Raw genomic sequence first — 16,489 nt, forward strand, 5'->3', positions numbered from 1 at the left:
CTCATAAATCTTTGCAGCTTCCCTCTCGTCTCTCCGCATGCCTGGCCGTCGCCGAGGCGCCTAACTCTAATAAGAATTTATCACAAAAGCAGATTCCTTATATGCTGAGCCACAGGATGTGAGGGTAGCTTAGGGCAGGGCAGGAGAGGGTGTGGGTAGACTGGGACGGTACGGTACGGTAGGGTAGCCCTAAATTGACACTGAGAACTTTCAGTTTTCACTTAATTGATCTGCCACTGAGGCTGAGGCTGAGGCTGACGCTGAGGGTGAGAGATGGTAGATGAAAGCGAGCTGCTTCCGCGGAGGGTGACATTCAGGCAACACCTCCATTTAGGCACAGGAACTCTCTCTCACACACACACATACACACAGCTGTCGGTGTGGGCACACATGTGCGCTGTCTGTGAGGGTGCTGGGCAATCTGTTTCGGTTTCAGTTTGTATTGATGTCGTTTTTTTCTTTTGCCTGTACAGTCAGACCTAATTTGATTAGGTATATATATTGATATATTGGCCTGTCAGGCAGAGTTTGAGCCATTAGCGAATAACACAGAAACAAATAAATGCCAAGTCAAAAAACAAAATGCAGCTAATCGAGGAGCATCGACGCAGAGACACATATGAACTTTGCGAATGCTGTCTGTTGAGCAGGTAGAATCCATTGAGCACACATAAGCCCCGAACCTCAAGGAGACAATGGAACAGCGCCAGACAATTCCTTGCAGTTGAGGTGTGCACACATCTAGAGAGAAGTCAGCTCTACTATAGAGCAGGTACGAGACTGGCATTGAGTGGACTGATACGATCGTAAAGATATGGCTTTGTGGCTTGGTTAGACACAGAGCGTTATAAACGGTGTGTAGCTCCGAGCTCCGAGTTGGTCAGCCCAGAAAACAAAACACTTAAAAACACCATATAAAAAAGGTAAACAGATACGATCTTAACTACTTGGAGGTTTTGAGAATTATGTAATAATTATATATCAATATTATTTTTGTCCCACTGGGCTCAACAACTTCTTTATAACTTTGGATTATATGTATACATAACGATACTGTTTTGCTCATTTTAGGCCTATATAAAATATTATATTCATGTATGTAGCTCCCCTTTCTGGAGTCTACCTCCTGCCAGCTGTCGTTTTCTTTTTCAATATGTTCATTGCATTTAACTTTCTTTTGTCATCTTATAAACAACTCTCATTAAAGCAGCCCCCCTTTTTAAGGGCGACGCCTCTGACTTATTGCACCCTTTTTTGGCAATTTGCGCTGTTCATTTCGACATGCTCCATTAAACAATTTGCCATTGTTGCACTTTTTCACATATTGTTGTCTGACCCCCTCTGCGACTCGGCAGCCCTCCACCTTTGCCTGTTCGGGTTGATGGAAAACAATAACTGCGTTTCATTATGACAGCCGCATCGCTTTTCCCCTGCGCCGATTTCAGAGCTGATGTTGCAGATTTCTACCCCGTCCCCTGGCTCATATGCAATATGTATTGCACCACTGTAGTCTGCAGCCCGCTGATTGTGCAAGTTGTGTGTAACTTTAGTCGAGTCACTGCCGATATATCGTATGGCCCAGCAATGGGTACCGCACTGGGGCCGTTTATTGGTTCACTTAGTTGTTAATGCACTTTATTTGTATTTTGCTCCACTGTGCGTCGCACAGCTTCCGCATCGCCAATGTTGCGGCAACATGTTTGTTTATTTGCCTTTGATTTTATCTTATTTATCTGAAGCTTTTTCGTGGCTAATTTAAACAGTTGCTGGCAACTTTGTCGTTATCTTTCTGTGTCACATATGAGGCAGATAATTTATTTTTTGTGTTTAATTTGGGGCGGGCTTCGCTGTTGGCTGAACTGACCAGCCGAACTTTACACCCAAAAGAACGATTGCTGGGCGACCGGTTTGGCATTAAATATTTACACAAAAACACGTTTCCAGCCAGAGGGCTTTGATTTATTTATAGATTTAAGCTGCGCAAACACAGCAACAACAATAGGAAAATATGCTCAATGAACCTTTCTTCACAAATCACAATCGCGGCAACACTTCGACCACGCACTCCGCCAATCAGTTGAGTAAATAAACAACGCCAGGCACGATCACGCACGTAGTCGTGTATACTCTCACGTTTAGCGCGGCGAGCTAAGATACTCTGCGGCAGATACGAGCGAACGATCGACTCGAGCTCGAGCTCGAAATTGAAATCGAAATCAAATAAAATGCGACGCGCACGTCCAGCCCACTGAGCAGTTGACGCAGTACTAACAACATGTTGAGCCAGATCAGTGGTGAGAACCAATCGGTAATGCGAAACGGTTCAAGCGAGAGAGCCTGAGAGAGAGAGAGTGCTTACGATCAACGGCAAGTGAAGTGTGTTGGCAACATGTTGCTAGACTCTGCTGCTGTTGCTGCTGCTGCTGGTATTGCGTGCGTGCCGACGACTGCCGCATCAAACGCGGAACTGAATGTGACGCACGAATCGAAGCGAAATCCTTTGGCAGGCAACCAACAGCAGCTGCAGGCGGCCAAACGGCGGCGGCGACGTCGACGTCTGCGTCAACGTTGGCGGCTTGACGGCGGCGACGGCGACAAAACAAATAACAGCATCCACAACGGAACAAACAGCGGTTTAGGGAGGGGGAAGTCGGGCAATTGAGACAAACTGTGCGGGGTCATATGGCATCAAGGATACGCTATAAATATTGCGTCTCTAGGATATTTAAAGAAGCGACGTATATAACAGTAATATGAGAACTCTATGCGACATATGCGAAGGATGTGCCAGATACGATTGTAAATAAGGAACTTAATGGATGCATTTAAGGCGTTATTTGTCTGAATAATGTACTTCTAGCTGTATTATGTAGATCGATCGTAATACAATCGGTAATTGAAGACCTAAATGATTATTGTATTCCTAGTATTCATCAGATCTATAATTCTTAGCATATCCATCATACATTTAATAAATGGTAAATCAATATATCGATTGCATATATCATAAATATAATACAATATTATAACAGGCATATTTTCCATACATGTATATCATAGCAAACCCATCCATCACTTCTATCACAAGTACGATATCACATACGTATTATAATATTTATCATCTATCATGTATATTATGTATGAATATCACGTCTCATTATTTCATATCATACCTAACAGATTCGTTCCTTTTCCCGTTCAAATCACAATAGTAGATTTTTCGTCTAGTGCCACAGTTTTCGAGCTCTCAAATTTCACAATAAAAGCGCCCAAGAATATAACCTAATGCCCTACAGGGCATTACAAAGGATGCATAGCCGATTGGGTCGACGGGTCGATTGTTGCCACAGGAGCTCAGCTTTGCCGCAGACTGGCGCCAAAGTGGCGACGCCGTCGTCGTCGTCTGCCCCAACTATTCATTGAGAGAGCGTAAAAAAAATACAGACGCAGCTTCCTGTGTGGAAAGGACGAAACAGGATGGCGGCGATGAAGTTGCGCAGTAAAGTAACAAAAAATTGCAAATTTGTGTTTTGTAGTTAGTCCAAGGGGCACCAGCAGCAGATGCGGGCAGAGGGGAGGGCAACGCCTGAGCAGAGAGCGGGCAGAGCGGGCAGGCGACGCTGCAGCATGTCCTGCCACTTTATGTCCTGGCGTCATTTATTTTTAGCGCGAGACGCTGCGGCGCCAAAGTCAGCGACAATTCGCCCTCCCCCCTGTCAGACCGAAAATCGCAATGGAGTCAGCCAGCCACATGGGTGAGGAGAAGGGGGGCAGGAGGCGGGCATCAGAGCATCGACATAATAAAGTTGTAAAAAGTTTTGGGGGTTTGTTTAACGAGTCGCGGGAAGGAAGAGTGAGCGATTGAGTGGGGCAACTAAAAAATGATTGATTATCTCAAATTGAGACGCAGTTGGCCAATGGCCTGACCTGGCTGACGGCGATGGGGCGGGGCGGAGCACATGGTCTGGCTAACCAACTTGGCCTCGACATTTGCCAAGGCAAAAAAAAAAGAGATTTCTTTTGGTATTTTTATTTGGCAAACGATTTGCTTTGACTTATGGAACTGTTTTTGCCGAGTCAGGCGAAAGGCGAGGATTGGATGAGAATGAGGGGGGTGGTGGCAGAAGGACCCACAGCCAGTTGGGGTAAGCTTTAGCAGTCATTGACTGGCATAAGTTGAGCGTTTGAGTCGACTTATTGGCATACATATAAACGATATGGGTTATTAGCAACTGGCAGCGTATCAATTGATTCCCTGATGCGGCAACGGCTTTCAGGAATTACGAATTCAGATGGAGGATCAAGAGCTTCCTCCGCCTATTTGTGCACAAAATATTTACTTAAAGCCACTTGCTGAGATTGTAGATAAATAAGAATTGCGTTTGTTATAGAGATTGCTACACGAGGGTAGCACTAAGAGTTCGTGGAATGGGAAACTGACGAATATAACATTTGATCTTAAAGCCTCAGCAAGTTGACTTATCCTTTGATTATCTTTTTTATATGTATGACATACATATGTGTGAAATAGAAAAGACATTATTAAGAAACAAGCTTTAGTTTACATAAGGCTTTTCTTCTTAACACTTATATTTTGATTTTTGAAATATAACTCACATACATTATAAGTAAATGCTTTTACACATTACCTACTAAATATTATTCTATGAATAAATTGCTTACATTATTTTCTATTCCCTTATATCTGCACTTATTTAACTAAATTATAAGAGAACAACAAGCCTACTTAATGTAAGCCCCACTCGCACAGGTACCTCGCAAGTGCCTCGAATAAATTGAAATTGAAATTCAAGAACTTTACCTTTAGGCAAGACCAATTCTCAAGCTGCCCATTTCGAGCTACACTCAGTGGATAGTCATAGGAGTACTTACCTAAAAAGAGAGAAAAGAGCAGCAGAATGGGTTTCATTAGTAAGACAATAGACAATAGTTGAACTAATTGATGATTTATAGCACACACAGTCCAGACAGGCAGAGGCAGACGCACGTTCGCCCAGCCACTTCCCATTCGCCATTCACAGCAGCTCAGCCCATTTAAGAGACCATTATATCATTATTTGTATAGTTGAGCTACGCAAACGACATAAACAAATGGAATAGAATATCTCGTACTGAAATTCTTCTATGTGCTCGGCACATGGCACATGTGAAGCCAGAATCGGAGATTGGAGATTCGTCTAGCCCAACCCTTTTCATATTTTCAGTCGTTAAGTGTCAGCAAATATTGACAGGCGAATTGTCTTTAATCCCAAATCAATTAAAATCAACTACCATAAGTCGACCTCGTACGTCTCTTTCCCTCACTGTCTTTCGCTGTCTTTTGTTTCGCTGTTTGCGAATCGTTGCCCAAAGACTCGGCGCGTGAGCTTCGATCCACAAAGAGTGACGAGTCTTTGTCTTATCGCTCGCCGAGGCGTGTGTAGAAGTTTACCGAGTGAAGAGAGGGGAGGGGCCATGGGGGAGGGGACTTCTATCAACGGTCACTCGGGTCAATTCGGAGTGCGTGATAAATGGGCGCGTTGCGTGGCTCGAGACACAATTCAGTTGGATTTAGTGAAGTGCCTTGGTTTGTGGTTGTGGTGTGTCTAATATATACACCCATACCCCCATACATACACACACACACGTTTATATAATATTTATGGCTAGCGATAAGATTGTGCAATTGAGGTTTCGGTCGCTCTGTTAAAAGTTGATGTAGGTTGGGAGTTTCGTAACCTCTTGGCTTTGCTTTTATTTTTAGCTATTTTGGCAAGAGTGCATCATAAGCTGCCATAAAGCTTAGCCTGATAACAGACAGAACGAAAGTGGAAGGGTGCGCAAAAGTTTATGGAATTATCTTTGAGCTGGGGCGTAGCCCAGAGATTGGCGCGAATGAAATGAAATGCAACTGGAGCATAAATTAAACTATCTTCAGCAGGTTGAGGATTGAATACACGTATGTACATACGATGATATATGTATCTATGATATATGTATCTATCTATATATTATAAATAATGAATACATTTACATATATGCATGTATATCTGTATATAAATAAATTTATTTACATCCGACTAAGTTTGAAATATGTGATGAATTACTTTGTTTAGTTTTTGCTCTCTATTATTTGATTTATGTAAACGCGTAGATTATGAAAGCTATATGTGGAAAATATTTGACATAAAATGATAAATAAAATATTGTAAATGGAGATTTATATCTTTGGATGCCCAAATACATTTTCATGCTGTACATCATATATATTTTGTAATAAATCTTAGCTATCTGCTTTAAGATACATCATACATAAAAGAAGTTTATGGAATCACAGCCTGTTGAGATTTTTTAAGTTGAATAATTATATATTTAATACTCAATTCCTTTTATGGATACCCTTTTTTTTTATAATTAACACACAATTATAAACATAATAATTGTTACAGGTATTGTTAATATTGATATGAATTTTAAATTGTGTCTAAATAATGTGTTTATCATTCAGTTTTTTTGTTGAGTGTAAAGCATTTACTAGTCGTACCAACATTTTAATTTTTACTTCAAATGAAACAAATAATTCTTTCCTTATAGTAAACAAAATTAAATGAATAAAGAAAACACATTCACATTCGTATACAGAGAATACAACTTTGTATAACTTTTTTCGAGCTTTTCTCCCCTCTACCCCACTGCCTCTCCCCCTGTTGGGGCTTCCATCACTCACACGCAGGCATTTATCTAATGCGTCTATAACTCTTTAAGCTGCATCTGACGCCAGAGGAGACCATAAAAAACTGGCAAAACGAACGCAGATGGGCGCTCGTGAAGGCTGTAGCTGTTAGGGGCGGGGGGTGCGGGCGCCCTATTGTGTGCGAGGGGGGAAGACAGGGGGGCGGCACCAACTATTGTGACCGCAAAGTGAAATTGCAAAGATGTCTGTCAATAAAAAAAGAAGCCAATAGCAAATAATATGCTGCACAAACGCTGAATGCGAAAGGCAGACAGACAGACGGAGAGGAGGGCGGCCGAGGGGCGGCATGGAACTATGACTATGTGGCAGACGATTGGCATTTATGACGTTTATTACTCATAGCAGAAATTAATTAAGCGCCAGCACAATTGAGCCACAGACTCGACTCGACTCGACTGCGAGGCTGCGTGGCTATCATTGGGCAATTAAAAAAGCTTCTCTTTTTCCTTGCTTTCTCCCTCCTCCCCCCACAGGCGGTGGGCGTGGCAGCTGTGATTGCATTAAAAACAATCAGTATTTGATGCTGACTTTTCAAGTCTGGTCGGAGAATCATCGTCTTGGCAAAAGTTGCAATTGTGCAACACTTGAAGTTTTCCAAGCAGCAATTGGCCAAGTTAACAAAGTTGGCCAGAAGTTTGAGCAGCTGCCAAAGCCATTTGAGGGCTTAATTAAATGGATTCGAAAGAGGGTTCGCTTGCATTTGAACCTACACTAGCAGAATTTTATGTCAATTTTTTGTTTCAGCTCAAGTTTCCTGCACTTTTCAGTTTGTGGCCATAAAAATATTCACGGGCTAAGCAAACAAGTTTAAAGCGATTAGCGCGAAAAGAAGCAAAGCTCGTGCTGGCTCTGATTGGGGTAGAGGACAGGAAAGGTTTTTTCATTTCGAGTATAAACCGCAGCGATAAAAGCTGAAACAATAAACATTCATTCATTTCAGTTTATTTTACTTTGTTGTTAGATTGGAAGCTGTTCAAACCGCCCTCGTATTGTATAAGTTAACTAACTAATTTTACAAGATTGAAATGAGGTATTTGAAAGTCGCTACGTATTCAAGTTAAGTTTGAAGAACTAGTTTAGTTGATTAGTTAAGTTGAAAGAACTAGTTAATGTTATAAACCCTATTTAAATTAGAAGAACTAGTTCATTCGATCAGCTTTTTAAAACTCGTTCATCCAATAGCATAATTAAGTTAAGTTTGAGGAGCTTGTGTAACGACAGTTTAACTGTTTAACAGAACGAAGAGCTGGCTCAGTGGTTCATTTGTGCCTCTAGAATTGATAATTCGACTCACCAGTACAACTAAATTAGCAGTTCATCAAACTTCAACTTGAACTACAACTCAAATAAGCAGATGAACCAATTTGTAGAACATATCGTTCCGATGAAAAGAAAACGAATTGTTCATACCCGATCGCCTACTAATATAAAAAACTATCTTAAATATAAATTATATCAAAATTCGAGTCCACATTAGAGTGCCTTCTAGGGTTTCACCTAAGCGTTACGCACTCTTTAGTCAGTCTTCAAGTCAACTCTTTCTCAGGCTGCAGCAGAGGCGACCCACTTCGAAGCAACCCACATAAATTCTCAGCTATTCACATATCGTTGGCTCATCAAGCAGGCACCCCGCCCCCACCCCGGCTACCCCACTCAATGCCATAAAAGCGCAAACGCCGTCCAGACATAACTCCGTTGCAATTTATTCTTCTCTTCTCGCTGACTTTGTCTCACGCAACAAGCGAACGGCGAAACGCATTTCATTGCCATTCTCTGTCTCGCATGCTCAGCTAAGTAGAACCAGTTGCTCCCGCTGCCGCCTGCTCAGCTATTCTGGAGGCGTGGCAGCATTTTCATGTTTTCTATGATCGAATGCCGAGTTGAAGCTATGTCGCATTTATCGATTCGCGCGTGCCATAAATTAAGCGAGCTAGGCTCTGTCCGAGATACCCTGTAATTGCTGTCCTGTAATTCCCTTCAATGAACTGGCAACAGCTTGAAACCCCTTTCGAGCAATTTATAGTTCAATAAAAAGACTCATTTCATATTGAGAATCCGTCAGAGCCGTCAAGCTAGCAATTTGCACGTACGCCTCGACCTTGACACCAGCGAACTCCACCTCAACCCCCAGCCCAATGAAATAGCTAAAGTCATGCTGGGACAGATTTATGCTGTCTGGAGAAATGCCTAATAGATGTTTGGCTCAGTCTCTGTCTGGCTGGCCTCGATAAATTTGATAGCTAAAGGCTTGTGCTCATAAAAGAATTTACGACGTAACAACACGTAAAGTAACATAAAAATCGTTGGCTTCCTCTTGGCCTCTCCCCCCGTTCATTGCCTTCTGCCTGATGAAATGCAATTTAAAGTTTATTTCATTTGTGAGCCAAAAAATTGTTGACGAGTTATTCGAGATATGAGCGCATCCAGCAGGAGACGCAGCCAACAACAACAATGAAATCAACTGGCGCTCGGTCATATGGAGAATATTTTTCCACTGACTGAAAGTAGGCAAAACTTTTCTTAAGTACTCCCCCCAACCACATCCTCCCCTCAACGTGACGCGACGGCTTCTGGAGCGCAGCTCTTGCTTGCAGTCCATTTGTCTCAGCGCCTGGGAAGTTTATCAGACTTTTGCGTGACTTTCGTTGACAACTTGAGACACAGCCAAAGCAAGGGGAGGCGGGCGGGCTGTGGGGCGTGGCAGACAGTGCAGACATCCTAGTTGGGAATATGACGCGAGGGCAACGTGGCGTAAAAGTTGCGCTGACAAAAATGCGAGTCGACGGCGACGCCGATAAGCGAACCGAATCAACGCTGAAGTGCGCCAACATTCTCAGCAGTCGATAGCGAGAGAGAGAGAGAGAGAGGTAGATAGGGAGAGAGAGAGCATGAGCTGAGCTATGCTGCAGCAATTTCAACTACCTTGCAGCAGCCGCAACATTGTTACGCAGCCCTGTTCGAGCGCATTCTTGAGGCGCGCCCCAAAGCAGGCAATGGAAATGCGCAAAATGTTGCAACAGCTGCCGCCAAGTGTTGCAGCCTTTTTACGACTGCTGCGGCTGTGGCAGTGGCAGTGGCAGTGGCAGTGGCAGTGGCAGTGGCAGCGGCAGCGGCAGCAGATGAATGAGTCCCCTGGCAATTGGCCAAGTTTGCGACAGTGTTGTAAAGGACTTGTAAAATATATGCTGATCAATTATTTATGGCCAAACAATGAGCGTTTAAAAAAGGACTTGGGCTACCTGAGCTGTTGTAAAGGTGAGCAAAGAATGTTTTCCTTCATACTTAGTTTACAATGCCCAACTCAAGTCTGGCAATGTGAAGCAGGCTGCAAAGATTTCATTATGTTTACACTCAGTTGTAGGGTGGACCTTCTACAGGGCCGAGTCCATTTGTTTTAGGAGGCGAAGGCCCCTTAAGCCGCGCATACTTTTAAGTTAGTTTTATATTTACTCTACTTTCTAATAAATAAATTTTATTAGAGGCTAGAGTTGAATAATTATGTATTTGGAATGCATATAATATAATATTATTTAATAATATTATAAAACATGTTTATGAAAATCCGGAAATTCATGAGAAAGCATCCTTTCATACCTTTCACAGTGCTATGTATTTAACATTTGATAATAATAATAAACAAGAAATTGTTCAAGAGTCTACTAGAACTCCATAAGAACGATATATGTTTTCTTTATGGGCGTAGCCGTGCTTGGAAAGATTTAAGTATCTTTCACAACTCTTTTTGTTGAGGGCAACAAAACCTTTGATCGATTCCTGTATCATGAGATTAAATTAAGCATAATTAATTTAAATTAATCAACGAAAAATAGTCAAATGATTTTTTGTTGGAACAATCGCTTATGGTTTCAATTAATCGTAACCCATTTTGTGATATAATTATGTGTATCATATGATTCATAGTGTCATCACTACCCTTTGTCAATGATTCTAAGGGATAAAGAAGCGTTGACTCATTCAATGCAATTGAGATAACTTAACAATACAAATACGACAATGTTGATTTGTATCTAGAGGACTTCCTTTCCGTCATATACCCACAATTGAGGCACCCTTTGGTATAGAGACAAAGAGCTACGCAGCTAGCATTCAAAATATCATTTCCTCATGCTCTACCTTGAAAGCCTTCATGTTGTAGGGAAAACTTTATCTCATATCCCTGCCATCTTTCGCAGGTTTAGCTAACGACAGTCGAGAGGCACTCAACCGTATTCGAATTTGATAGTTGCGCTACTCACATTGGTTGACAGCTGGCTGCTCAGGCTGAGCACCTGTTCCCGTGCATCCTGCAGTTCGCGCTTCAATCGCCGTATTTCGTGCGCCTGCCGCTCCTCCGCCGAGCCGTACAACGAGCTGCCGCCGGATAGCAGCGAGGCGGCGCTGCCATGAACTGAAAGAGGTATAAAGAGAGGGCAGTTTTAGCATTTATCCATAGCATAAGCACAGTGAGCACTCTGACAACGAACAGCAGCCGCTTTGTAATTATACAAAAGCAATTCATATCGCTAATCTCTTTTGCTCTTCTCCGTCCCTCCGAACGAGGCCCCACTGTAGCTGCCCATAACTCACCTTCATCATTCTTTTTGGGATATGTTAGACGATGTGATGCATTGCTGCCGCCATGTCCGGCTCCTGCTGCCGCAGCTGCCACCGCTGCCAGCGCCGCTGCCGCTGTGCCATGTGTGGGCGACAGCGCAGTCGCCGCCGAGGCGAAGGGGCCTCGGTTGAGGGGCGTGGGCGAGGTGGGCTGACTCCAGGCGACAGCTGCAGCTGCCGCTGTCGCAGCACCGCCCACTCCGCTGCCCCCCTGCGCCTGGGCATGAGCCTGCGCCTGAGCCTGGGCCACTGCGGCGGCCATTTGGGCGCTGAGGACTCCGTTGGTGGCGCCCACTGGCAGGCAGTAGTACGGCTCTATTTCGACATCCCCGCCGCGACTCAGCATCGAGGGATACATTTTCTCTGATTTTGTGGATCTGCGGGTAATTGCAAAAGGCCAAATCGAAATATTTGATTAGTTTTCAGACCTTGTTATGGGTGTGGGTGTGGGTGAGTGTGTGTTTGGGTGGACATCCACATTTATGATATTGACAAGCAAATTGTGTTGTTCGCATAGGCAAGAGCAACAGTGAAACAATGGAGTGATTTCAACAAATACCAATAAAGTTTTTGAGGAACTGACTGAAATAAAAAACTATAACGATTTTAGGAATATAAAGTATATGCAGTAAATCGTCATAATTAATAAAGCAAGTTAATTGACTAACTGCAAGGCTTTTCAAGTGCTTGAAAATTAAAATAGAATAGATAGAATATCGCTCAACTAAATTGATTTAAAATTTTTAAAAGTTTTTTTCTCTAATATATATTTATTTATTAGAAAGTGCCAAAGCATTTTTGTCTATTATCTCTCTTGAGTCTTTAAAAATTTCAGCTACAGTTCAGCTCAGACAAAATATAGAGAATATTTTGACTAGTGTCTTGAAATAATTTATAAAAATCACATTTAATGAATGAATTGAAATGAATAATATTTAATAAAAATGTTTAGATCTCAAAGTCTTCTTCGCCATAGCTGATTCATTTTAGTGATCAATAATATTTGCTTCAGCTCGTCTAAAATCTGCCCTACGATTATCGAACTGAAAGAAGAGTAAATGCCGTTTTATCGTAAAGATTTTAGTGTAAATGCCAAGAATCAAAGCATCCTCATGTTAATTTAACTGAGACATAGCTGAAAATTATTTTATATATGGGTTTATTCACTTCATTATGTATATTTGTCAACTCAATTAATTACTATATGATATGTATGTATTTGTAGAATATTTACAATATATTGTAATATGATTAAGAATGAATGAAATTGATTAAATTTTCCATCAAGATAGCCTAACGCGTAGTTCGCAAAACCATTTCTGATTGTTGGCCATAAACAATTCATTGTAATACAATAAAATACTTGCCAAATAAACTATATACTAAACAGTTAAAGTGCATGCATAATTGTAGTTTATAGAGAGTAATGTAAAGGAGATTAAACATGGGTTGATGACAAAATGTTCACTCAATATATTTAAGCACTTCAAAGGCTTTCAACACGCCATGACAGCTTGAAGGGCGTAAAAGGTTAATAAATGGCATGCAAATAGCTCGCAATTGTAAATCAAATATAATTCAAGCAGGAATCATTCCTTTAATGAGTTCTTGGCTCAAGCCCTGCATTGTTAATTTGTTGAATGTTATCGAGCGTTAATGCAGCTTGTTCTGCACTTGCGAAGCTAAACGCTCGCTGCTCCAATTACCCAAAATATTTTGGCCGACACAGTCGACCACAAGATTGTTACTATGTTCAGTGGTGTTTGGGTATGTGTGTGTGATCAGGTGGTTCTTGTGGTGTGTGTGTGTGTGTGTTTGCCAGACGCTTGCAAATTTCCGTTGCGGTCTGTGAAGTTTATTAGGCCAATCTGCACGCAATCAGAGCCGTTGCATATTTTCGTACTCGTCGCAAATTTCCGTTTAATTTTCGCCGGCGACAAATTGACGTGAGTGAATGAGTGTGCGTGCCTGTGTGTGTGTTGAGAGAATGTGTGTGAGTGCTGATAAAGGCATAAGTGAGACAGACACATGCCGCTCACATGCCAAATCCCTCGACAAATTGTCATATAATACGTTACACTCAGCGAAAAAAGAGGTTAGTTGCATATGCAAACTAAAAATATCTGTAACTGCTGCCAAAACAATTTGAATTTAAACTAGTTTTTAGATAAGATCTATCTGCATTAAAGAAGAGTAAAAATACATATATGAAATAACTTATTATTAAATAAATTTTATAATAAGTTTATCATTATAATATTATATTATTAAATTCAAATTTAATTTATAGAAATATTTTCGAATCTGCATTTACAAATGAATCAAAATGGTTGCATTATTCGATATAATCCTTCTTAGCATTTCACACCTTCAGCTTTTCTCTGAGTGTAATCATAAATCTGAGGCGAATGACCACAGAATTCACACTGGACTACAAAAAAGGGATAGCTGCTGCAGCGAGCCACAGGGCAGGGGCAAGGCTGGACAAATCTGTGCTGTCCGAGTTGTTGCCTCGATTTACTGGCTCAGCATCTCTATGCCACTGCCACTGCCACTCCTATGGCCACTGGCAGTGTCGCCCCTCAGTGCTGTTAGCTGGCATTAATGGCATTTTGTCATTTCGCATGCAAATCTAATATTACGTATACGTTATGTGTGCTCGCCAGAGCTTCTTCCTGTCTGCCCGCCTGCCCGCCTGCCCCTCTGCCTGAGTGTGTATGTGTTTGTTTGTTAGGGGTTTTCTACGCTTCAGGGCGTTTACTTAACGCTCTGGGGCTTTTGGCCAACAATTTGTGTCTGTTGGATCCGCACTCTGCTCTGCGCTCCTCTGCTCTGCTTGCTTTGCTTTGCTCGACTGTGGTGTAAAATTTGATAACAAACCACCAAAACTGGTTGCTCCTGCTCTAGTTGCCGTCGCTGCTGTGTTTCCACTTGCCATTTCCTCCTGCATAATTGATGCATTGAAAGCAAGAGTTCACTCCTCAACGGCTGGCATATTAGTTGCCTTGGCAAACAGCAAGTTCAACTGTGGGCGGAGTGTGAAAGAGCTGTTTCAGCAGATACTAGCCAAAGGACTTGGGCATAGAGACTTGGGATTGGAGTGTGGTACAGCGATAAAGCATTTTTCCGTTGTGCTAAATGTAACTTCATTTTTCTTCTGCTTTATATTCCATATCAAGACTGCATCAGATGATATTAATGCTTAAATTAAACTAGTTTCACATGTGTGCAGATTATGTGAACAAATAACCAGCTTAGCATCTGACTATGACGAGCAGGAATTGAGTTTCATGGTAGTAAGTACTTGGCATGAGAACTACATTTGTATCAAAAAAATTTAAAATTTTGAAGATGCCTCGCTCAACCAAATCGGCTGAGTGTCGCTTTAGTTTTCACAAGGACAAGTCAGGAAGTAAGGATATGAGGGGAAAGAGAAAGATAACAAGAGGGTAGACAGAAGATATGGGCTTTACATGGGAATGTCATTCTGATTCTCTGCTATAAACAGTTTAATAGTCGCAATTTTATGATATTTAACATATAAAACTTAAAATTTTGTAATAAAATGTACATAAAAATTTATGTGAATACTCTAATAAGAAACGAAGACTGAAAGCAGAGACTGAATTTATACATGTATCAAGAAGAATAATAATAATATAATAATACAATAGCTATACAGCTTTGTCAAAGTTATTCGAGCTTCGAGTTTTTAATATAAATTTTAGGAATTGAACTAAGTACCTAGAATACTCTAAAAAAAAAAATTAAAGTTAAATTAATATATAATAATTATTATATAATATATATATATAATAAAAAATTGATTAAAATTACATTTTTAAATTTTGCTAGCTTTAATGAAACTCAATTTAAACACAGGTAAACGAAATATTTTAATCTCGTTTTTCGAATCTATTTGACGTCCAGTTAAATTTGCTGTTTTCACCCAAATGTATCTTTATCTTTATCTCGTCGCATTACAACGTTGTATTTACCCTCGCTGCTTTGGCAAACTTGCTTTTTTGCTAGTTCTCGTTTTTTTTATCACCTTTTGCTGGGAAACAATTTTTAATGAAGCACTTGAGAGGCAACACCCGGCTGCAGGGACGACTGTCGACTCGTCGACTGTGAATTGCTGATGTGGCCAGAATAAAGTTGAAAATATTAACAACAACAGCTACATCGACACCAACAACCACACTCGACAACAACAACAACAACACTCGACATCGACAACGAAATGGCAGCCCCCAGGCACAACTTCAGTTCAGCTGCGGCTGTGTCCGTGGCTGTTGCAGGGCCAAGTCAAAGGTTCACAAACCTATTGACATGTCAAATAATAATCCCTTTTGCCCCCCTTCCCATCCCCGCGCTCTCTCAGCGACTGCCCTGCGTTGTTATTTACACTTATGTGTCGGGCTTTGCCCATTTCCACTATTTCGTTTTCCATTTCGTGTTTCGTTTTCATTTTTTGCACACTTTGCTGTTTCACCCAACTTTCAAATTGTCTGTTTGCCTGCTGTGTCTGTTTTCTCTTTAACTAGCTGAGCGCACGGGCTGTCGCCTTTCGCTGGGCCTGACTGTAGCTTTAAAATATGCAACGCGAGACATGGCAACAGCAAGCACTTGTCGAGTGCACCGCCTTGCCCGTAAAAGCTAAACTATTGCAAATTGTTTGCATACTTGCAGGCGCGCACGTGAAGAACAAGCTCATTAAGCACACACACACGCGCTCACATACACACACGTCGTCATGCAAACTGACAGGCAAAGAAATTTGCGAGAATTCAAACAAATAGTTGAACATGTTTGTTTGTGTACCCCTTAAAGCTAGCTTATATGCGATTTATACAAAAAGAAAAAAAAAATAAATTAGATAGATTAAGAAAACCTAAGTTTTAATAAGATATGAAAAATTATATAAATATAAATATAAATATAAATATATATATATATATATATATATATATATATATATATATTGCAATTTACAAATAGCAAAGTAATTCATTTAAATTTTAGTTTATATAAAATATATAAATATTAAATATATAAATAGATTTATACGCATTTCTAAAAGCCCCTTTAAAACTATGTAATATTATTTTGTTCGTATTG

At 41.0% G+C, this 16,489-nt stretch overlaps 1 protein-coding gene across 9 annotated transcripts in view; it reads right to left on the bottom strand.

The window, feature by feature from the left end:
* The window catches only part of LOC6578020 (protein sickie), a 299,838-nt gene that overhangs the window by 29,957 nt on the left and 253,392 nt on the right, over positions 1 to 16,489 (bottom strand). For 8 of the 9 annotated variants that reach the window (XM_015165951.3, XM_015165950.3, XM_032729136.2 and 5 more), the window contains 2 exons: positions 11,342 to 11,745; positions 11,011 to 11,162 (listed from right to left, as the gene is read on the bottom strand). In XM_015165951.3, the coding sequence (XP_015021437.1) occupies positions 11,011 to 11,162; positions 11,342 to 11,745 (556 nt within the window). Of the gene's footprint in view, positions 1 to 2,021; positions 2,260 to 11,010; positions 11,163 to 11,341; positions 11,746 to 16,489 lie in introns of those variants that run through there. The other variant, XM_015165953.3, reaches the window with a different exon arrangement.

Source organism: Drosophila mojavensis, unplaced genomic scaffold, assembly GCF_018153725.1.
Source record: "Drosophila mojavensis isolate 15081-1352.22 unplaced genomic scaffold, ASM1815372v1 contig_49, whole genome shotgun sequence".
In the NCBI taxonomy this organism is placed as follows: Eukaryota; Metazoa; Arthropoda; class Insecta; order Diptera; family Drosophilidae; genus Drosophila; species Drosophila mojavensis.